Here is a 19,361-nt window from a genome sequence, read left to right as displayed (position 1 = left end):
TTGTTGGATAGGGCTTGTAGGGAGAAAGGAATACAGTAATAATGAACAGTATGATGTTGTTGATAGGGCTTGTAGAGAGAAAGGAATACAGTAATAATGAACAGTATGATGTTGTTGCATAGGGCTTGTAGGGAGAAAGGAATACAGTAATAATGGAACAGTATGATGTTGTTGATATGGCTTGTAGGGAGAAAGGAATACAGTAATAATGAACAGTATGATGTTGTTGGATAGGGCTTGTAGGGAGAAAGGAATACAGTAATAATGGAACAGTATGATGTTGTTGGATAGGGCGTGTAGGGAGAAAGGAATACAGTAATAATGAACAGTATGATGTTGTTGGATAGGGCTTGTAGGGAGAAAGGAATACAGTAATAATGGAACAGTATGATGTTGTTGGATAGGGCTTGTAGGGAGAAAGGAATACAGTAATAATGGAGCAGTATGATGTTGTTGGATAGGGCTTGTAGGGAGAAAGGAATACAGTAATAATGAACAGTATGATGTTGTTGGATAGGGCTTGTAGGGAGAAAGGAATACAGTAATAATGGAACAGTATGATGTTGTTGGATAGGGCGTGTAGGGAGAAAGGAATACAGTAATAATGGAACAGTTTGATGTTGTTGATATGGCTTGTAGGGAGAAAGGAATACAGTAATAATGAACAGTATGATGTTGTTGATAGGGCTTGTAGAGAGAAAGGAATACAGTAATAATGAACAGTATGATGTTGTTGATATGGCTTGTAGGGAGAAAGGAATACAGTAATAATGAACAGTATGATGTTGTTGATAGGGCTTGTAGAGAGAAAGGAATACAGTAATAATGAACAGTATGATGTTGTTGGATAGGGCTTGTAGGGAGAAAGGAATACAGTAATAATGAACAGTATGATGTTGTTGGATAGGGCTTGTAGGGAGAAAGGAATACAGTAATAATGGAACAGTATGATGTTGTTGGATAGGGCTTGTAGGGATAAAGGAATATAGTAATAATGGAACAGTATGATGTTGTTGATAGGGCTTGTAGGGAGAAAGGAATACAGTAATAATGGAACCGTATGATATTGTGGGACATGGACAGCAGTCACAAAGTAGAGATGGGACGTGGACAGCAATCACGGAGGATAGATGGGATGTGACAGTGAACGAAGAGGAGAGGTAGAATGTGGACAGTGGTCACAGAGGAGAGGTGGTATGTGAACAGCGTTCACAGATGTGACAGAGAACGAAGAGGAGAGGTAGAATGTGGACAGCGATCACAGAGGAGAGGTGGTATGTGAACAGCGTTCACAGATGTGACAGTGAATACATGCTTTATGATTCAGTTTGAGTGACCTCCACTAGTGGATAGGTAAGACAATGAGAGGTAAATTGATCATGCATAAACACAACACAGGCTCCATCGCTTGTTCTGTTCATGGAAGCATGATGATGTTTTTCCCACCCACATGTCATCGATGACATCCAGCCTGATTTTAGATGAAAGGCGCTCTAACACTTGTGATGTATCAAACGCATCCTCTCAAGCACAGCTCACAGGTCCCTTCACCAACCAGTCACTGGTTTTCCAGCTGGATGGTACAATCTAATAATATAACGACACTAACAGAGCAGGAATGAGGCCAACAGCACGTAATGACTTCAGAGACAACTATAAAAAATAATACTTAAACATCATCTGTTCAGACATGTGTTTAAAGATTGAAACTAAGTTGAAGCCAGTGTGGCATACAACATTATACAGTAGTACTTACTGCTTATTGCAAAGCATTAGCATATTTTTTATCAGAGCTGGAGGAATTAAATACACCTCTAATGAATCTACATTTACAATTTCACCTAAAAATGAAATAAATCTTCTTTGGTTTTGTATAATGATAATAATATATGCAATTTAGCAAACACTTTTATCCAGTCTCATGCACAGAACCAAAGCGGAAAACAAAAACGGGCTAGGACCAGTCATTGGCATTGATCAACATTATGTTTTTGATCAATTGTATTTCTACTTTGACTTGTTACCCTAGGAACAGAGAAGTTCTAGAAGTTAAATGTTTTGCATGACCCTTTAGGATGTGAAAGTAAAAAGATATCTCAGTAGGTTAGCAGTCAGCAGTGACGGTCTCAGTAGGTCAGCAGTGACGGTCTCAGTAGGTCAGCAGTGACGGTCTCAGTAGGTCAGCAGTGACGGTCTCAGTAGGTCAGCAGTGACGGTCTCAGTAGGTCAGCAGTGACGGTCTCAGTAGGTCAGCAGTGACGGTCTCAGTAGGTCAGCAGTGGCGGTCTCAGTAGGTCAGCAGTGACGGTCTCAGTAGGTCAGCAGTCAGCAGTGACGGTCTCAGTAGGTCAGCAGTGACGGTCTCGGTAGGTCAGCAGTGACGGTCTCGGTAGGTCAGCAGTGACGGTCTCGGTAGGTCAGCAGTGGCGGTCTCGGTAGGTCAGCAGTGGCGGTCTCGGTAGGTCAGCAGTGGCGGTCTCGGTAGGTCAGCAGTGGCGGTCTCGGTAGGTCAGCAGTGGCGGTCTCGGTAGGTCAGCAGTGGCGGTCTCGGTAGGTCAGCAGTGGCGGTCTCGGTAGGTCAGCAGTGGCGGTCTCGGTAGGTCAGCAGTGGCGGTCTCGGTAGGTCAGCAGTGGCGGTCTCGGTAGGTCAGCAGTGGCGGTCTCGGTAGGTCAGCAGTGGCGGTCTCGGTAGGTCAGCAGTGGCGGTCTCGGTAGGTCAGCAGTGGCGGTCTCGGTAGGTCAGCAGTGGCGGTCTCGGTAGGTCAGCAGTGACGGTCTCGGTAGGTCAGCAGTGACGGTCTCGGTAGGTCAGCAGTGACGGTCTCGGTAGGTCAGCAGTGACGGTCTCAGTAGGTCAGCAGTGACGGTCTATCTCCCTCTCTCACACTCACCAGGCCGTCACAAGTGCTTATAGCCGCCCTCCCCTTCATGGTTGCCTGGTCCCACACGTCCCCGATAAAGTGGCACAGCGAAGGGCCATGGCTGCGTATTTTGGCCCCCTCCATGCCACCGTACCTTCGCTCAGTCAGGAAGCCAGGAGCCAGCAGGTGTGGGTTGAGGGTGAGGTTGAAGTGCAGATTGTGGCCACCGTGCTGCAACTGGTAGAACACCCGTGTAGGGTTTCCTGGTTCCCCCTGGGTTTCCCTCCGCTGTACCCGGCTGACGCGGTGGGACACAAAGTTGGACAGGAAGTGACCTTTGGCGTCCACTCGGTAGGGGTGAACGACCTCGTACTGCGGAAGCCCCTGTAGAAAGCTCTCTGGTTGGGAGAGAAAATAAAAACATGCTGTCTACTAATTGACTGTGAGGTTGTAAACAAACTTGGCAAGCTGTAAACAGTTCCATCTGCACAAGGCACACATACACTATCCATCATTTAAACAGGGGTTGAATATGACTACAGTATGTCTGTCTTTTTTACTTGAGGATGAGCATGTGACCCAGTATCCACCAATGGCAGGCAATAGTCATGTGGAGTCGTGGATGAGGTCTCACAACGGGCGCTAACTAACTAGGGCTTCAGGTTACTGTAGAAGCTGACTGGAGTGTCGATCAGTCTGCTGTACTCTCCTACACTACGTCTGCCTACACCCCGATCCTGGCAGGGGGGCATCACCACGGTGATTGGTGGCGTGCTGGCCCGCTGTGCCACCTTCAATGAGCGGATGAGGCTTAAGGCCCTCACTTACAAGCAGACAGAAACGTACGCGCGCACACAAGCACCGTTCAAAGAACGGTATGAATTTTAATAGCAGCATGCACCTCACAGCACTTTAATCATATGCTAGTGGTGCTCTAGTAGTATGCTAGATGTGCAATAGCAGTATGCTAGATGTGCAATAGCAGTATGCTAGATGTGCAATAGCAGTATGCTAGATGTGCCCTAGTAGTATGCTAGATGTGCAATAGCAGTATGCTAGATGTGCCCTAGTAGTATGCTAGATGTGCAATAGCAGTATGCTTGATGTTCCCTAGTAGTATGCTAGATGTGCAATAGCAGTATGCTAGATGTGCCCTAGTAGTATGCTAGATGTGCAATAGCAGTATGCTTGATGTTCCCTAGTAGTATGCTAGATGTGCAATAGCAGTATGCTAGATGTGCCCTAGTAGTATGCTAGATGTGCAATAACAGTATGCTTGATGTTCCCTAGTAGTATGCTAGATGTGCCCTAGTAGTATGCTTGATGTGCAATAGCAGTATGCTAGATGTGCCCTAGTAGTATGCTAGATGTGCCCTAGTAGTATGCTAGATGTGCCCTAGTAGTATGCTAGATGTGCCCTAGTAGTATGCTAGGTGTGCCCTAGTAGTATGCTTGATGTGCCCTAGTAGTATGCTTGATGTGCCCTAGTAGTATGCTAGATGTGCAATAGCAGTATGCTAGATGTGCCCTAGTAGTATGCTAGATGTGCAATAACAGTATGCTTGATGTTCCCTAGTAGTATGCTAGATGTGCCCTAGTAGTATGCTTGATGTGCAATAGCAGTATGCTAGATGTGCCCTAGTAGTATGCTTGATGTGCCCTAGTAGTATGCTAGATGTGCCCTAGTAGTATGCTAGGTGTGCCCTAGTAGTATGCTTGATGTGCCCTAGTAGTATGCTTGATGTGCCCTAGTAGTATGCTAGATGTGCCCTAGTAGTATGCTAGATGTGCCCTAGTAGTATGCTAGATGTGCCCGAGTAATATGCTAGACGTGCCCTAGTAGTATGGTCACAGTGGAATCACATGGTAGCAGTTACATCGGTAGTCACAGTGTATTCACATGGTAGTAGTTACATAGGCAGTCACAGTGTATTCACATGGTAGTAGTTACATAGGCAGTCACAGTGTATTCACATGGTAGTAGTTACATAGGCAGTCACAGTGTATTCACATGGTAGTAGTTACATAGGCAGTCACAGTGTATTCACATGGTAGTAGTTACATAGGCAGTCACAGTGTATTCACATGGTAGTAGTTACATAGGCAGTCACAGTGTATTCACATGGTAGTAGTTACATAGGCAGTCACAGTGTATTCACATGGTAGTAGTTACATAGGCAGTCACAGTGTATTCACATGGTAGTAGTTACATAGGCAGTCACAGTGTATTCACATGGTAGTAGTTACATAGGCAGTCACAGTGTATTCACATGGTAGTAGTTACATAGGCAGTCACAGTGTATTCACATGGTAGTAGTTACATAGGCAGTCACAGTGTATTCACATGGTAGTAGTTACATAGGCAGTCACAGTGTATTCACATGGTAGTAGTTACATAGGCAGTCACAGTGTATTCACATGGTAGTAGTTACATAGGCAGTCACAGTGTATTCACATGGTAGTAGTTACATAGGCAGTCACAGTGTATTCACATGGTAGTTACATAGGCAGTCACAGTGTAATCACATGGTAGTAGTTACATAGGCAGTCACAGTGTATTCACATGGTAGTTACATAGGCAGTCACAGTGTAATCACATGGTAGTAGTTACATAGGCAGTCACAGTGTATTCACATGGTAGTAGTTACATAGGCAGTCACAGTGTATTCACATGGTAGTAGTTACAAAGGCAGTCACAGTGTATTCACATGGTAATTACATAGGCAGTCACAGTGTAATCACATGGTAGTAGTTACATAGGCAGTCACAGTGTATTCACATGGTAGTAGTTACATAGGCAGTCACAGTGTATTCACATGGTAGTAGTTACAAAGGCAGTCACAGTGTATTCACATGGTAGTAGTTACATAGGCAGCCACAGTGTATTCACATGGTAGTAGTTACATCGGTAGTCACAGTGTATTCACATGGTAGTAGTTACATCGGTAGTCACAGTGGAATCAGTGGAGGTACACGTTGTTACATAGTACTAAGGCTAAACATTTGCTGCAAGCACAATTAACTATTACGCTAAATGAATAGTGAAAGTGGCTTCATCAAAGCACTGGTTTTCCATGTCTGAATCTCCATGGCAATATAACTGTATATCTCTATACTACTACCTTCAGGAATGTATACTGTTTATCATGACTTTCTCATCTCTTTACCTGAAAAGCTATGACAGTGACAAATGTATTCATCACAAAGGTGAGGAGAATAAAAACAGCACTAATCCTTTCTATAAAACACAGACCTAACAGAAAGATCTGTAAGCCATCTCTATTTCTGCCTAAAATTCAAAGAGTAATTCAGAACGGGTTTCACTTCAAAAGTCAGACCAGTCTCACAGGAGTAAACAGGTAGCTGATTTGAATGGGTGAGATGCGGTGGAGGTATATAGGAGGTGAAGGGTAGTGATTGTTTTTTTTCTTTGAATTGGGGTGTTAATAAGAGTCGCTCTCACAGGGAATGTGTTATGCCAACCCTGAGACTGTTGAATCCTTTGATAGAAGACAGTGCCCACCAGTAGTGTCAAGTGCCATCCCAAATGCCACTGCTGCAGTACCAAGCTATCTCCCCTGTGTCAGTCCATCGCCTCGCAAACCCATTACACTTAGCCTTGGCTCCCCAGAGCACCCGCTAAGGTTGATTTGTATGGACGGTAGAGTGTCAAACAGCCCAAGGGTGTATCTAGACTGCTTATGGAAGGCCTTTTCCATGTTCACTAAGGCTGATACAGAACACAGGGAGACCAAGGGGAAAGCGGTGAAGGAGAGAGAGAAGGGGGGAAGGAGAGAGAGAAGGGGTGAAGGAGAGAGAGAAGGGGGAAGGAGAGAGAGAAGGGGTGAAGGAGAGAGAGAAGGGGGAAGGAGAGAGAGAAGGGGGAAGGAGAGAGAGAAGGGGTGAAGGAGAGAGAGAAGGGGGAAGGAGAGAGAAGGGGGAAGGAGAGAGAGAAGGGGTGAAGGAGAGAGAGAAGGGGGAGAGAGAGAGAGGGGGGAGAGAAAGAGAGAGAAGGGTGAAGGAGAGAGAGAAGGGGGAAGGAGAGAGAGAAGGGGTGAAGGAGAGAGAGAAGGGGGAAGGAGAGAGAGAAGGGGGAAGGAGAGAGAGAAGGGGGAAGGAGAGAGAGAAGGGGGAAGGAGAGAGAGAAGGGGGAAGGAGAGAGAGAAGGGGGAAGGAGAGAGAGAAGGGGTGAAGGAGAGAGAGAAGGGGTGAAGGAGAGAGAGAAGGGGGAAGGAGAGAGAGAAGGGGTGAAGGAGAGAGAGAAGGGGGAAGGAGAGAGAGAAGGGGGAGAGAAAGAGAGAGAAGGGGGAAGGAGAGAGAGAAGGGGTGAAGGAGAGAGAGAAGGGGTGAAGGAGAGAGAGAAGGGGTGAAGGAGAGAGAGAAGGGGTGAAGGAGAGAGAGAAGGGGTGAAGGAGAGAGAGAAGGGGGGAGAGAAAGAGAGAGAAGGGGTGAAGGAGAGAGAGAAGGGGTGAAGGAGAGAGAGAAGGGGTGAAGGAGAGAGAGAAGGGGTGAAGGAGAGAGAGAAGGGGTGAAGGAGAGAGAGAAGGGTGAAGGAGAGAGGAAGGGGGAAGGAGAGAGAGAAGGGGTGAAGGAGAGAGAGAAGGGGTGAAGGAGAGAGAGAAGGGGTGAAGGAGAGAGAGAAGGGGTGAAGGAGAGAGAGAGGGGGGTGAAGGAGAGAGAGAAGGGGGAAGGAGAGAGAGAATCAGAAAGAGAGAGAAGGGGTGAAGGAGAGAGAGAAGGGGTGAAGGAGAGAGAGAAGGGGTGAAGGAGAGAGAGAAGGGGTGAAGGAGGGAGAGAAGGGGTGAAGGAGAGAGAGAAGGGGGGAAGGAGAGAGAGAAGGGGGAGAGAAAGAGAGAAGGGGTGAAGGAGAGGGAGAAGGGGGGAAGGAGAGAGAGAAGGGGGAGAGAAAGAGAGAAGGGGTGAAGGAGAGGGAGAAGGGGGGAGAGAAAGAGAGAAGGGGTGAAGGAGAGAGAAGGGGTGAAGGAGAGAGAGAAGGGGTGAAGGAGAGAGAGAAGGGGGGAGAGAAAGAGAGAAGGGGTGAAGGAGAGAGAGAAGGGGTGAAGGAGAGAGAGAAGGGGTGAAGGAGAGAGAGAATGGGTGAAGGAGAGAGAGAAGGGGTGAAGGAGAGAGAGAAGGGGTGAAGGAGAGAAGAAGGGGTGAAGGAGAGAGAGAAGGGGTGAAGGAGAGAGAGAAGAGGTGAAGGAGAGAGAGAAGGGGTGAAGGAGAGAGAGAAGGGGTGAAGGAGAAGAGAAGGGGTGAAGGAGAGAGAGAAGGGGGAAGGAGAGAGAGAAGGGGGAAGGAGAGAGAGAAGGGGGAAGGAGAGAGAGAAGGGGGAGAGAAAGAGAGAAGGGGTGAAGGAGAGGGAGAAGGGGAGAGAAAGAGAGAAGGGGTGAAGGAGAGAGAGAAGGGGTGAAGGAGAGAGAGAGAGGGGTGAAGGAGAGAGAGAGGGGGAGAGAAAAAAGAGAAGGGGTGAAGGAGAGAGAGAAGGGGTGAAGGAGAGAGAGAAGGGGTGAAGGAGAGAGAGAAGGGGTGAAGGAGAGAGAGAAGGGGTGAAGGAGAGAGAGAAGGGGTGAAGGAGAGAGAGAAGGGGTGAAGGAGAGAGAGAAGGGGTGAAGGAGAGAGAGAAGAGGTGAAGGAGAGAGAGAAGGGGTGAAGGAGAGAGAGAAGGGGTGAAGGAGAGAGAGAAGGGGTGAAGGAGAGAGAGAAGGGGGGAAGGAGAGAGAGAAGGGGGGAAGGAGAGAGAGAAGGGGGAGAGAAAGAGAGAAGGGGTGAAGGAGAGGGAGAAGGGGGGAGAGAAAGAGAGAAGGGGTGAAGGAGAGAGAAGGGGTGAAGGAGAGAGAGAAGGGGTGAAGGAGAGAGAGAAGGGGGGGAGAAAAAGAGAGAAGGGGTGAAGGAGAGAGAGAAGGGGTGAAGGAGAGAGAGAATGGGTGAAGGAGAGAGAGAATGGGTGAAGGAGAGAGAGAAGGGGTGAAGGAGAGAGAGAAGGGGTGAAGGAGAGAGAGAAGGGGTGAAGGAGAGAGAGAAGGGGTGAAGGAGAGAGAGAAGGGGTGAAGGAGAGAGAGAAGGGGTGAAGGAGAGAGAGAAGGGGGAAGGAGAGAGAGAAGGGGGAGAGAAAGAAAGAAGGGGTGAAGGAGAGAGAGAAGGGGGGAAGGAGAGAGAGAAGGGGGAGAGAAAGAGAGAAGGGGTGAAGGAGAGAGAGAAGGGGGTGAAGGAGAGAGAGAAGGTGGGAGAGAAAGAGAGAAGGGGGGAAGGAGAGAGAGAAGGGTGAAGGAGAGAGAGAAGGGGGAGAGAGAGAGAAGGGGTGAAGGAGAGAGAAGGGGGAAGGAGAGAGAGAAGGGGGAAGAGAAAGAGAGAAGGGGAAGGAGGAGAGAAGGGGTGAAGGAGAGAGAGAAGGGGGGAGAGAACGAGAGAAGGGGTGAAGGAGAGAGAGAAGGGGTGAAGGAGAGAGAGAAGGAGGGAGAGAAAAGGAGGGAGAGAAAGAGAGAAGGGGTGAAGGAGAGAGAGAAGGGGTGAAGGGGGAGAGAAAGAGAGAAGGGGTGAAGGAGAGAGAGAAGGGGGGAGAGAAAGAGAGAAGGGGTGAAGGAGAGAGAGAAGGAGGGAGAGAAAGAGAGAAGGGGTGAAGGAGAGAGAGAAGGGGTGAAGGGGGAGAGAAAGAGAGAAGGGGTGAAGGAGAGAGAGAAGGGGTGAAGGAGAGAGAGAAGGGGGGAGAGAAAGAGAGAGAAGGGGGGAGAGAAAGAGAGAGATGCGCAACTGGAATATTTGTTCAAAAGTAAGTGTAGTACTGGTATTCTTTTTTTTAAATCAACCCCCCTTTTTTCTCACACCAAGACACTTCAGCTCAGAGGCCAACTTTAGGTTAACTACTGTATCTAGTATCCTAAACACAGGAGGTTGGTGGCACCTTAATAGGGGAGGACGGCTTGTGGTAATGACTGGAATGGATTAGGTGGAATGTTACGAAATACATCAAATACATGGTTTGATGCCATTCCATTCGCTCCGTCCCAGCCATTATTATGAGCCGTCCTCCCCTCAGCAGCCTCCACTGATCCTAACACAGCATGAATTATTGGACTAACAGGAGCCAATACTTTAAAGAACTGAACACAATTAATCCTGATGCCATTCACTCATGTTGTTTGCAGGGCAGTTTAAATTGACTAGTGGAATGAATGTGACTATCACTGTGAGGTACAGACACAGTAGGTAAGCATGAGCGTGTTTATATGACATATTCAGGCATGACCCAAGTAAAGTTTAGGGTGGCAAACTACAGCTAGGCTACTAGAATGAAGCATGGCCTGAAGCGTTAGAGGTGGCTCAATTATGCATCTCTCTGGTGGGGGAAAAAAAACTGAAATACAATTGAAATACTGTAGCTGTTCTCATACAAGCTGGAAATAGGTACAGCCTGGGAACGTCTCTGTTGAGTCATGTGCTCATGGGATTTCGGCATCTCATTCAATGCATATAATGGGAAAACATGTGTGTGTGAGTTGAGGCTGCGTAGATCAGTCACATCACTAGGCTGTTTGTGTAAAGGCTGCGTAGATCAGTGACATCGCTAGGCTGTGTGTGTGTGAGTTGAGGTTGCGGAGATCAGTCACATCGCTAGGCTGTGTGTGTGTGTGAGTTGAGGCTGCGGAGATCAGTCACATCGCTAGGCTGTGTGTGTGTGAGTTGAGGCTGCGGAGATCAGTCACATCGCTAGGCTGTGTGTGTGTGAGTTGAGGCTGCGGAGATCAGTCACATCGCTAGGCTGTGTGTGTGTGAGTTGAGGCTGCGGAGATCAGTCACATCGCTAGGCTGTGTGTGTGTGAGTTGAGGCTGCGGAGATCAGTCACATCGCTAGGCTGTGTGTGTGTGAGTTGAGGTTGCGGAGATCAGTCACATCGCTAGGCTATGTGTGTGTGAGTTGAGGCTGCGGAGATCAGTCACATCGCTAGGCTATGTGTGTGTGAGTTGAGGCTGCGGAGATCAGTGACATCGCTAGGCTGTGTGTGTGTGAGTTGAGGGTGCGGAGATCAGTCACATCGCTAGGCTATGTGTGTGTGAGTTGAGGGTGCGGAGATCAGTCACATCGCTAGGCTATGTGTGTGTGAGTTGAGGCTGCGGAGATCAGTCACATCGCTAGGCTGTGTGTGTGAGTTGAGGGTGCGGAGATCAGTCACATCGCTAGGCTGTGTGTGTGAGTTGAGGGTGCGGAGATCAGTCACATCGCTAGGCTATGTGTGTGTGAGTTGAGGGTGCGGAGATCAGTCACATCGCTAGGCTATGTGTGTGTGAGTTGAGGGTGCGGAGATCAGTCACATCGCTAGGCTGTGTGTGTGTGAGTTGAGGTTGCGGAGATCAGTCACATCGCTAGGCTATGTGTGTGTGAGTTGAGGCTGCGGAGATCAGTCACATCGCTAGGCTATGTGTGTGTGAGTTGAGGCTGCGGAGATCAGTCACATCGCTAGGCTATGTGTGTGTGAGTTGAGGGTGCGGAGATCAGTCACATCGCTAGGCTATGTGTGTGTGAGTTGAGGGTGCGGAGATCAGTCACATCGCTAGGCTATGTGTGTGTGAGTTGAGGGTGCGGAGATCAGTCACATCGCTAGGCTGTGTGTGTGTGAGTTGAGGTTGCGGAGATCAGTCACATCGCTAGGCTATGTGTATGTGAGTTGAGGGTGCGGAGATCAGTCACATCGCTAGGCTATGTGTGTGTGAGTTGAGGCTGCGGAGATCAGTCACATCACTAGGCTATGTGTGTGTGAGTTGAGGCTGCGGAGATCAGTCACATCACTAGGCTATGTGTGTGAGTTGAGGCTGCGGAGATCAGTCACATCGCTAGGCTGTGTGTGTGTGAGTTGAGGCTGCGGAGATCAGTCACATCGCTAGGCTATGTGTGTGTGAGTTGAGGCTGCGGAGATCAGTCACATCGCTAGGCTATGTGTGTGTGAGTTGAGGCTGCGGAGATCAGTCACATCGCTAGGCTATGTGTGTGTGAGTTGAGGTTGCGGAGATCAGTCACATCGCTAGGCTATGTGTGTGTGAGTTGAGGGTGCGGAGATCAGTCACATCATTAGGCTATGTGTGTGAGTTGAGGCTGCGGAGATCAGTCACATCGCTAGGCTGTGTGTGTGAGTTGAGGCTGCGGAGATCAGTCACATCGCTAGGCTATGTGTGTGTGAGTTGAGGCTGCGGAGATCAGTGACATCACTAGGCTGTGTGTGTGAGTTGAGGCTGCGGAGATCAGTCACATCATTAGGCTATGTGTGTGTGAGTTGAGGCTGCGGAGATCAGTGACATCACTAGGCTGTGTGTGTGAGTTGAGGCTGCGGAGATCAGTCACATCGCTAGGCTGTGTGTGTGTGAGTTGAGGCTGCGGAGATCAGTCACATCGCTAGGCTATGTGTGTGTGAGTTGAGGCTGCGGAGATCAGTCACATCGCTAGGCTATGTGTGTGTGAGTTGAGGTTGCGGAGATCAGTCACATCGCTAGGCTATGTGTGTGTGAGTTGAGGCTGCGGAGATCAGTCACATCGCTAGGCTGTGTGTGTGTGAGTTGAGGCTGCGGAGATCATTCACATCGCTAGGCTATGTGTGTGTGAGTTGAGGCTGCGGAGATCAGTCACATCACTAGGCTATGTGTGTGTGAGTTGAGGCTGCGGAGATCAGTCACATCGCTAGGCTGTGTGTGTGTGAGTTGAGTATGTGGAGCTGAGCAGTTGCCAATAGTCTGCAGAGGTCCCCTTGTTACTGACATTTTAAAATGCCAGCATAGCTGAACTATTGCATAAAACTATTTAAAATAAAAGTAAAGTTATGTCAGACGAATGATTCATTGATTTTAAGTGGCTGGCTTACCCGTCTCTTGTTCAAATCCAAATGTTTTACTGTTGTTAAACATCGCCAAGATCCCCGCTGCAACCAAAAAGTAAATTGGAGAGAAAGGTTGTGCAAGTCCGCAGTGTAAGTAAATCATCTTGTTGGACGGTAAAGAAAGACAATATGTTATTATGCTTTATCCTCACTGTACCGACTGTCATTTCAAACACTTTCAATTTTGTGGTGAAACATTTATATCCCGCTAGAACCATACGCTTTAGACATAGAACGCGTGACTCCGGCGATAAAAACTTAATTAACTTCTGTACGACGTTGTATCCTTCCTCAGTGATTTTCACACGCGTCTTTTGCGTTCCAAGAATTGTAAACTGTAAGTGTTGTTTGCTGACAAGACGATGTCCTCCTTTCTTCCATCAAGGCCCCTTCGACAGCCCTGACAGTTAGGAACTTTCCCTAACAAGCCAAACTTTGCTGAAGAACCTCCCTCTCCGATACAGTTTAGTGGGTGGACTTGAGAGAATAGACTGCCGTTCAGTAGTAGCCCAGGGGAAGGTAGGTGATGGGGAAACTATTACATTACATTATTTGGATTGCCTGTTAAAATAAAAATACGTCTGGTGTGCAATTGTAAATAAAGTGGGATAGTTGAGGAAAATCGAATTGCCACATTTAACCGGATGTCAAATAGGCATCCCGACACGCAATAAAGGCTAATATTACGATTGTAACACCATATTAAATCATATTGCTTGTATATATTATGCCTACAGCGACACTTTAGCCTACTGTATAATCTCGTTCGCATGGTTACTGCGCAGAGCACCAATGCATAACGGGACCTGTGTACATTATGCAATGTGAGGAGCCCCAAACTCCAAGGAAATCATAAACACGACTGATTAATTGCATGTTTCCTTTGAAAATTATACTTTCATCTTGGAGCTCAGAATACTGTGTATCCCCTATTGGAAATAATGTGTCAAACTCATTCCACCTCGGGTCGATGCTGGGTTTTTGGTTTTTCATTTCAATTAAGACCTAGACAACCAGGTGAGGGGAGTTCCTTACTAATCAGTGACCTTAATCAATCGAGTACAAAGGAGGAGCAAAAACCCGCAGACACACGGTCCTCCGTGGAACAAGATTGACATGTGCCCCATAGCGTCCTTCACTGATCTACTGCTGGTTGAGCCATCATGTTGCCCCCTCTAGCGGAAGAGGGCGGTCAGTTTGGCACAAAATGTCGAGAATAAATATGGAAATGTCATAGAATGAAGAAAGAAAAATAGGTTTAAAAAAACTTTTAAAATGTAATGTCTGCCATGTTAAAGCTCTGGTAAAATAAGGAAACCGATATGAGTAGGCTCGACTAGGGGGAGGTTTTGGTATTCTTTCGTGCACAAGGGAGGAACAACTGGTTCATTGTTTTGCCACACTATTTTGGTCCTATTCAAACCATAAAGTATTGGCGAATGGTCAAGTAAATAATCTCCCATAATTCATTATATTTTCTTAAATGTCAGGGACCTTTTTCCCCCATATAAAAACAGCAGCCCGCCGCGCCTGGGAGACCCCATGGACGACGCAGCCTGTCCCTGTCCATCGCGACTCCTGTGGCGGGCCGGGGCGCAAGCATGCTGACACCGTCGCCAGGTGTACGGTGTTTCCTCCGATACATTGCTGTGGCTGGCTTCCGGGTCAAGCGGGCATGGTGTCAAGAAGCAGTGCGGCTTGGCTGGGTCGTGTTTCGGGGGACGCACAGCTCTCGACTTTCGCCTCTCCCAAGTCCTTACTGGAGTTGCAGCCATGGAACAAGACTGTAACTACCAAGGACTCTATGTGGACACCTGCTCATCAAACATCGTTGATATGGAGCATTGATATGGAGTTGGTCCCCCTTTGCTTCTATAACAGCATCCACTCTTCTGGGAAGGCTTTCCACTAGATGTTGGAACATTGCTGCAGGGACTTGCTTCCATTCAGCCACAAGAGCATAAGTGAGGTTGGGCACTGATGTTGGGCGATTAGAGATTCCTCATAGTCAGCGTTCCAATTCATACCAAAGGTGTTCAATGTGGTTAAGGTCAGGGCTCTGTGCAGGCCAGTCAAGTTCTTCCACACCGATCAACAAACCATTTCTGTATGGACCTCGCTTTGTGCATGGGGGAATTGTCATGCTGGAACAGGAAAGGGCCTTTCCCAAACTGTTGCCACAAAGTTGGAAGAACAGAATTGTCTAGAATGTCACTGTTTTCTGTAGCATTAAGTTTTCCCTTCACTGGAACTAAGAGGCCGAGCCTGAACCATGAAAAACAGCCCCAGACCATTATTCCTCTTCCACCAGACTTTACAGTTGGCACTATGCATTGGGACAGGTAGCATTCTCCTCGCATCCACCAAACCCAGATTAGTCTGTCCGACTGCCAGATGGTGAAGCGTGATTCATCACTCCAGAGAACGTGTTTCCACTGCTCCAGAGTCCAATGTCTGCGAGCTTTATACCCTCCAGCTGACTCTTGGCATTGCGCATGGTGATTTTAGACTTGTGTGTGTCTGCTCTGCCATGGACACCCATTTCATGAAGCTCCAGTTCTTGTGCTGATGTTGCTTCCAGAGCCAGTTTGGAACTCGGTATTGAGTGTTGCAACCAAGGCCAGACGATTTTTATGCGCTTCAGCATTCGGCGGTGCTGTTCTGTGAGCTTGTGTGGCCTACCACTTCCCAGCTGAGCCGTTAATGCTCTTAGACATTTCCAAATTTGACGACCTGACTTGTTGGAAAGATGGCATCCACATTGAAATTCACTGAGCTCTTCAGTAAGGCCATTCTACTGCCAATGTTTGTCTATGGAGATTGCATGGCGGTGTGCTCAGTTTTATACACCTGTCAGCAAAGGGTATGGCTGAAATAGCTGGATCCACTCATTTGAAGGGGTGTCCACATTCTTTTATACATATAGTGTAACTTATTTTATTTTGGTATCTGAAAATGCATATTTTTGTCGAGACCTATCAGCAGTTTATTCACAAAGGTCCATCACAGAAAGGTCCATCACAGAAAGGTCCATCATGTCTCAATCGACCAATCCACGCGATGCAGGGGCAGGCGCTGTGAACACGGACGACTACGCACCTGTATAAGACTCCAGTCAAGATGCAAAGTTTCACATTGATTGCGGCGTTATAAAGGACTGTAGACACGATAACCTTTATCATACAAGCTTCAATTACATAAAATGAACAGCTAAAATAAGCACTCAGTTGTATGGAGCGCGAGGACTATTCTGTGATAGGCCATCGAGAAGCGACCTGATGCTAGTAGAAACACCGGTGTTGCATTCTTCTTATCTGTGAGGATGGGCGAGCTACTCAACCACAGTGGGATTTTGGCATTGAACAGGACTTTAATGGACGATGAAAAATTCGGCAGTCTGGAGGATATTGACGTGACCGCGGACGGCACTCCGATTCTAAGGATAATCATCTCCGTTGTTTACTCCATTGTGTGCGCGGTAGGGTTAATTGGGAACTTGTTAGTCTTTTTCCTAATGAGGTTAAAACAGGGCCGGAAGAAATCGAGTATTAACTTTTTCATCATCAACTTGGCAGTGACGGACTTCCAGTTTGTGTTGACTCTGCCGTTCTGGGCAGTGGACACCGCACTGGACTTCAGCTGGCCGTTTGGAGACGCCATGTGTAAAATCATCCTTTCCGTAACAGTTATGAACATGTACGCTAGCGTGTTCTTTCTGACTGCTATGAGTGTGACCAGATACTGGTCTGTCGCCTCGGCTCTGAAGAACCGGTCGAGACAGAGGTCGTGTTCGGTGAAATTGGTGTGCGCGGTGCTGTGGGTCTCCGCAACCATTGCCACAGCACCCACTACCATTTTCTCCTCAGTGACCGTAGTGGCCGGGGAGAAGCTCTGCCTCATCAGGTTCCCTGAGGGACATGACTGGCTCGCGCTCTATCATCTCCAAAAAATCATCATAGCCTTCGTCATACCCATGCTGATAGTGTCCGTCTGTTATCTGATGCTCTTACGGTTTATCCGTCTGAGGAGCATGAACAACAACCACCCCAAAAGGAGGTCGAGGGTGACCAAATCTGTCACCATCGTCGTCCTCTCCTTCTTTCTTTGCTGGATGCCAAATCACGCCATCACATTCTGGGGTGTATTGGTGAAATTTAACGCTGTCAATTGGGATAAATCCTACTATTTGGTCCACACCTATGTTTTCCCGGTGACTGTGTGCCTCGCGCATGCCAATAGCTGCTTGAACCCAGTTCTGTATTGTCTCATGCGACGAGAATTCAGAAAGATGCTGAAGGATTTGTTTTGGAGAATTTCCTCACCAGCCATCTCCAAAGCCTGTACAATACGTACGTTTACGGGGACGTGCAACACACGTGTAACACACGACGACAACCAAGGGGTTATTCCCTTGAATGTTCTAGACACCACACAATGTCGACTATCCTTTATTGACAGACCGGATCTTCCCGCAATACCGGGTCTACCCGGAATGGCACCTGAAGATTCACAGTGCATCCACCAGACATAATTCACTTACTCTATGAAACGACTGGTTGTAATCAATTAAGCATGCATTTTGGAACTATAAATGACAGAGTTCTTGAGTTCCCAATGTTGTCACTACCCACGGGGCACCAATTGCGCAGAGTAGACCAACGGAGTGAGAAGCAGTATTTACAGAATTTTGTGTGCGTCCCTGACACGCACTGGAATGGGCAGGACATGTACTTGGTCAACTTTACGCGCAATGATTACATGTTGATTTTAAGATAAGACAGTCACACATTTAGAGTACACCGAAGTCCATATTCCCTGTGGATAGTATGCCCTTTGTTGAAATGTTGAGATGTTTCTTCTCTTCCATTCAAGCTCACACATTGCCATTCAGAGCCAATGCACACATTTTTGGTACATGAAATGGAAATAAATGTGATCTTATATGTTATCGGTGCTTCTGTTGTGGTATCTGAATATATGGCTGAATGTAAAAGGGTCATTGCAATGTTTGTGAAATAAAGCGAATATAAATTAAGCATCTTGGTCGATTGATATATTCAGACAATATGTTGCGTGGGTCAATTTGCTAGATATAAATTACTAAAACTCATTAGATGTCGAGAATAGGTCGAATGAAGATATTCAATGCGTTATTGGAGATTACTTAATGCGCAAGGCCGCACAAGATGTGCTGTAACTGCGACGATATAATGGATTGCAAGTAGACAGTACTTTATAAATAAAGATACGCATATTTGCATGTGCATTTTCTTCGTTCATATAGAGAGTTTGAGAGGGTTGCCAACTCCGGAAGCCGGCCTAAGGTTGTCTACTTCATTTTACCGAGATTACACTTTCAGAAATCGTAAAGACACTCAAATCTATTAATATTAAGAAATCGGCCGGCCCGGACCAATGTTACGTTTATTTTCCCCAAATTGGTGCATAGATCTTTGCTGTCCTTCTCACGGATATATTCAATCTTTCATTGGCGAGTGATACGATGCCAAAAGTCTGGAAAGCAGCTTACGTCACCCTTATACATCTTGGTCGATTGATATATTCAGGCAATGTGTTGTTCGGGTCAATTAGATAACGTTGGATAACTTTAGTCCCGTTTGTAAACTGTCTGCACTGGAAACATCTTTGGAAAACCTGGTTGAACTCACAATTGAAAGACTTTCTGTATAATATCTAATTTGATCTACATTCCAGTTGGGTTTTAGAGCCAAGCAGAGTACAATTACTGCAGTAACTAAGGTTGTAGGTGATATCCTAGATGCTCAGGACAAGAAACATCACTGTGTTTCATTTTTTTATTGGCTTATCAAAGGCCTTTGTTGACCAATCCCTGCCAAAAAAAGGTTGGTTTAAGTGTTGAAGCATTGGATTGGTTCCAAAACGACCTTTCTGACAGAATGCAGTGTGTCCCACAGAGGGTAATACATCTGAGCTTCAGAGGCTCATTTCCCCAGGGTTCAATTTTAGGTCTGATCCTCTTTTACAATGCATATAAATGATACAGCGAAGACTGTATGCTGATGACAGAATGATTTATTCTAGTACATCTTGAAGGCTTTTCGGGATTTACAGTTGGCCTTTGATGCTGTTTGAATTTAAACTTGTGCTTAATGCAAGGAAAGATACATTTATGGTTTTCTCTGAAAGTAGACACATGGAGTCACTTGCACATCTCAACTCTAAAAAGTCAGAAAACTGACAAGGTCACCTATAAGTATCTTGGGAATTGGTTAGAAGAAAAGCTGAATTTTAAACAGCACATTGATAACTTCACCAGAGAACTGAAGTTGAAATTGGGTTTTTCTTTTAGGAACAAAACTTGTTTTTCAATGTTAGTCAGAAAGGATCTTGTTCAAAGCACTTTATTATCGGTGCTGGATTATAGTGCCTATATGCAGGCTTTAGCAAGCACCTTAACTCTGGACACAGTGTATCATGGTGCTTTTAAGATGTATCACCAATGCCAGATTCTTCTCTCACCCATCACTGTGATTTGTATGGCCTGGTGCAATGGACCTCTCTCTCCATGGTGCAAACACACTGGTGCACTTTTATGTAAATAGAAAGCATTGATAAGGCAGCCCCTTTTGTGTCTCTGTTCCTTCCTGACCAGGTC

General features: G+C 46.8%; 2 protein-coding genes across 2 annotated transcripts in view; one reads left to right on the top strand and one right to left on the bottom strand.

Annotated features, from left to right (window-relative positions):
* LOC135537721 (A disintegrin and metalloproteinase with thrombospondin motifs 7-like) overlaps positions 1–13,117 on the bottom strand; it is an 86,543-nt gene extending 73,426 nt beyond the window's left edge. Inside the window, exons 1-2 of the mRNA XM_064963754.1 lie at positions 12,710–13,117; positions 2,892–3,259 (exon numbers count right to left, since the gene is read on the bottom strand). Of these exons, the coding sequence (XP_064819826.1) occupies positions 2,892–3,259; positions 12,710–12,827 (486 nt within the window). The 5' untranslated portion in view covers positions 12,828–13,117. The remainder of the gene's footprint in view (positions 1–2,891; positions 3,260–12,709) is intronic.
* A 2,929-nt stretch (positions 13,118–16,046) lies between these two features.
* LOC135537723 (relaxin-3 receptor 1-like) lies at positions 16,047–17,622 on the top strand. The gene has a single exon (XM_064963755.1). It carries the CDS (start codon positions 16,047–16,049, stop codon positions 17,253–17,255), a length of 1,209 nt encoding a protein of 402 aa, XP_064819827.1. The 3' UTR covers positions 17,256–17,622.
* The last annotated feature ends 1,739 nt before the right edge of the window (positions 17,623–19,361 follow it).

Source organism: Oncorhynchus masou, unplaced genomic scaffold, assembly GCF_036934945.1.
Source record: "Oncorhynchus masou masou isolate Uvic2021 unplaced genomic scaffold, UVic_Omas_1.1 unplaced_scaffold_824, whole genome shotgun sequence".
NCBI classification, from domain to species: domain Eukaryota; kingdom Metazoa; phylum Chordata; class Actinopteri; order Salmoniformes; family Salmonidae; genus Oncorhynchus; species Oncorhynchus masou.
The sequence above is the reverse complement of the archived record's forward strand: the minus strand, read 5'-3'. Positions and strand labels throughout refer to the sequence as shown.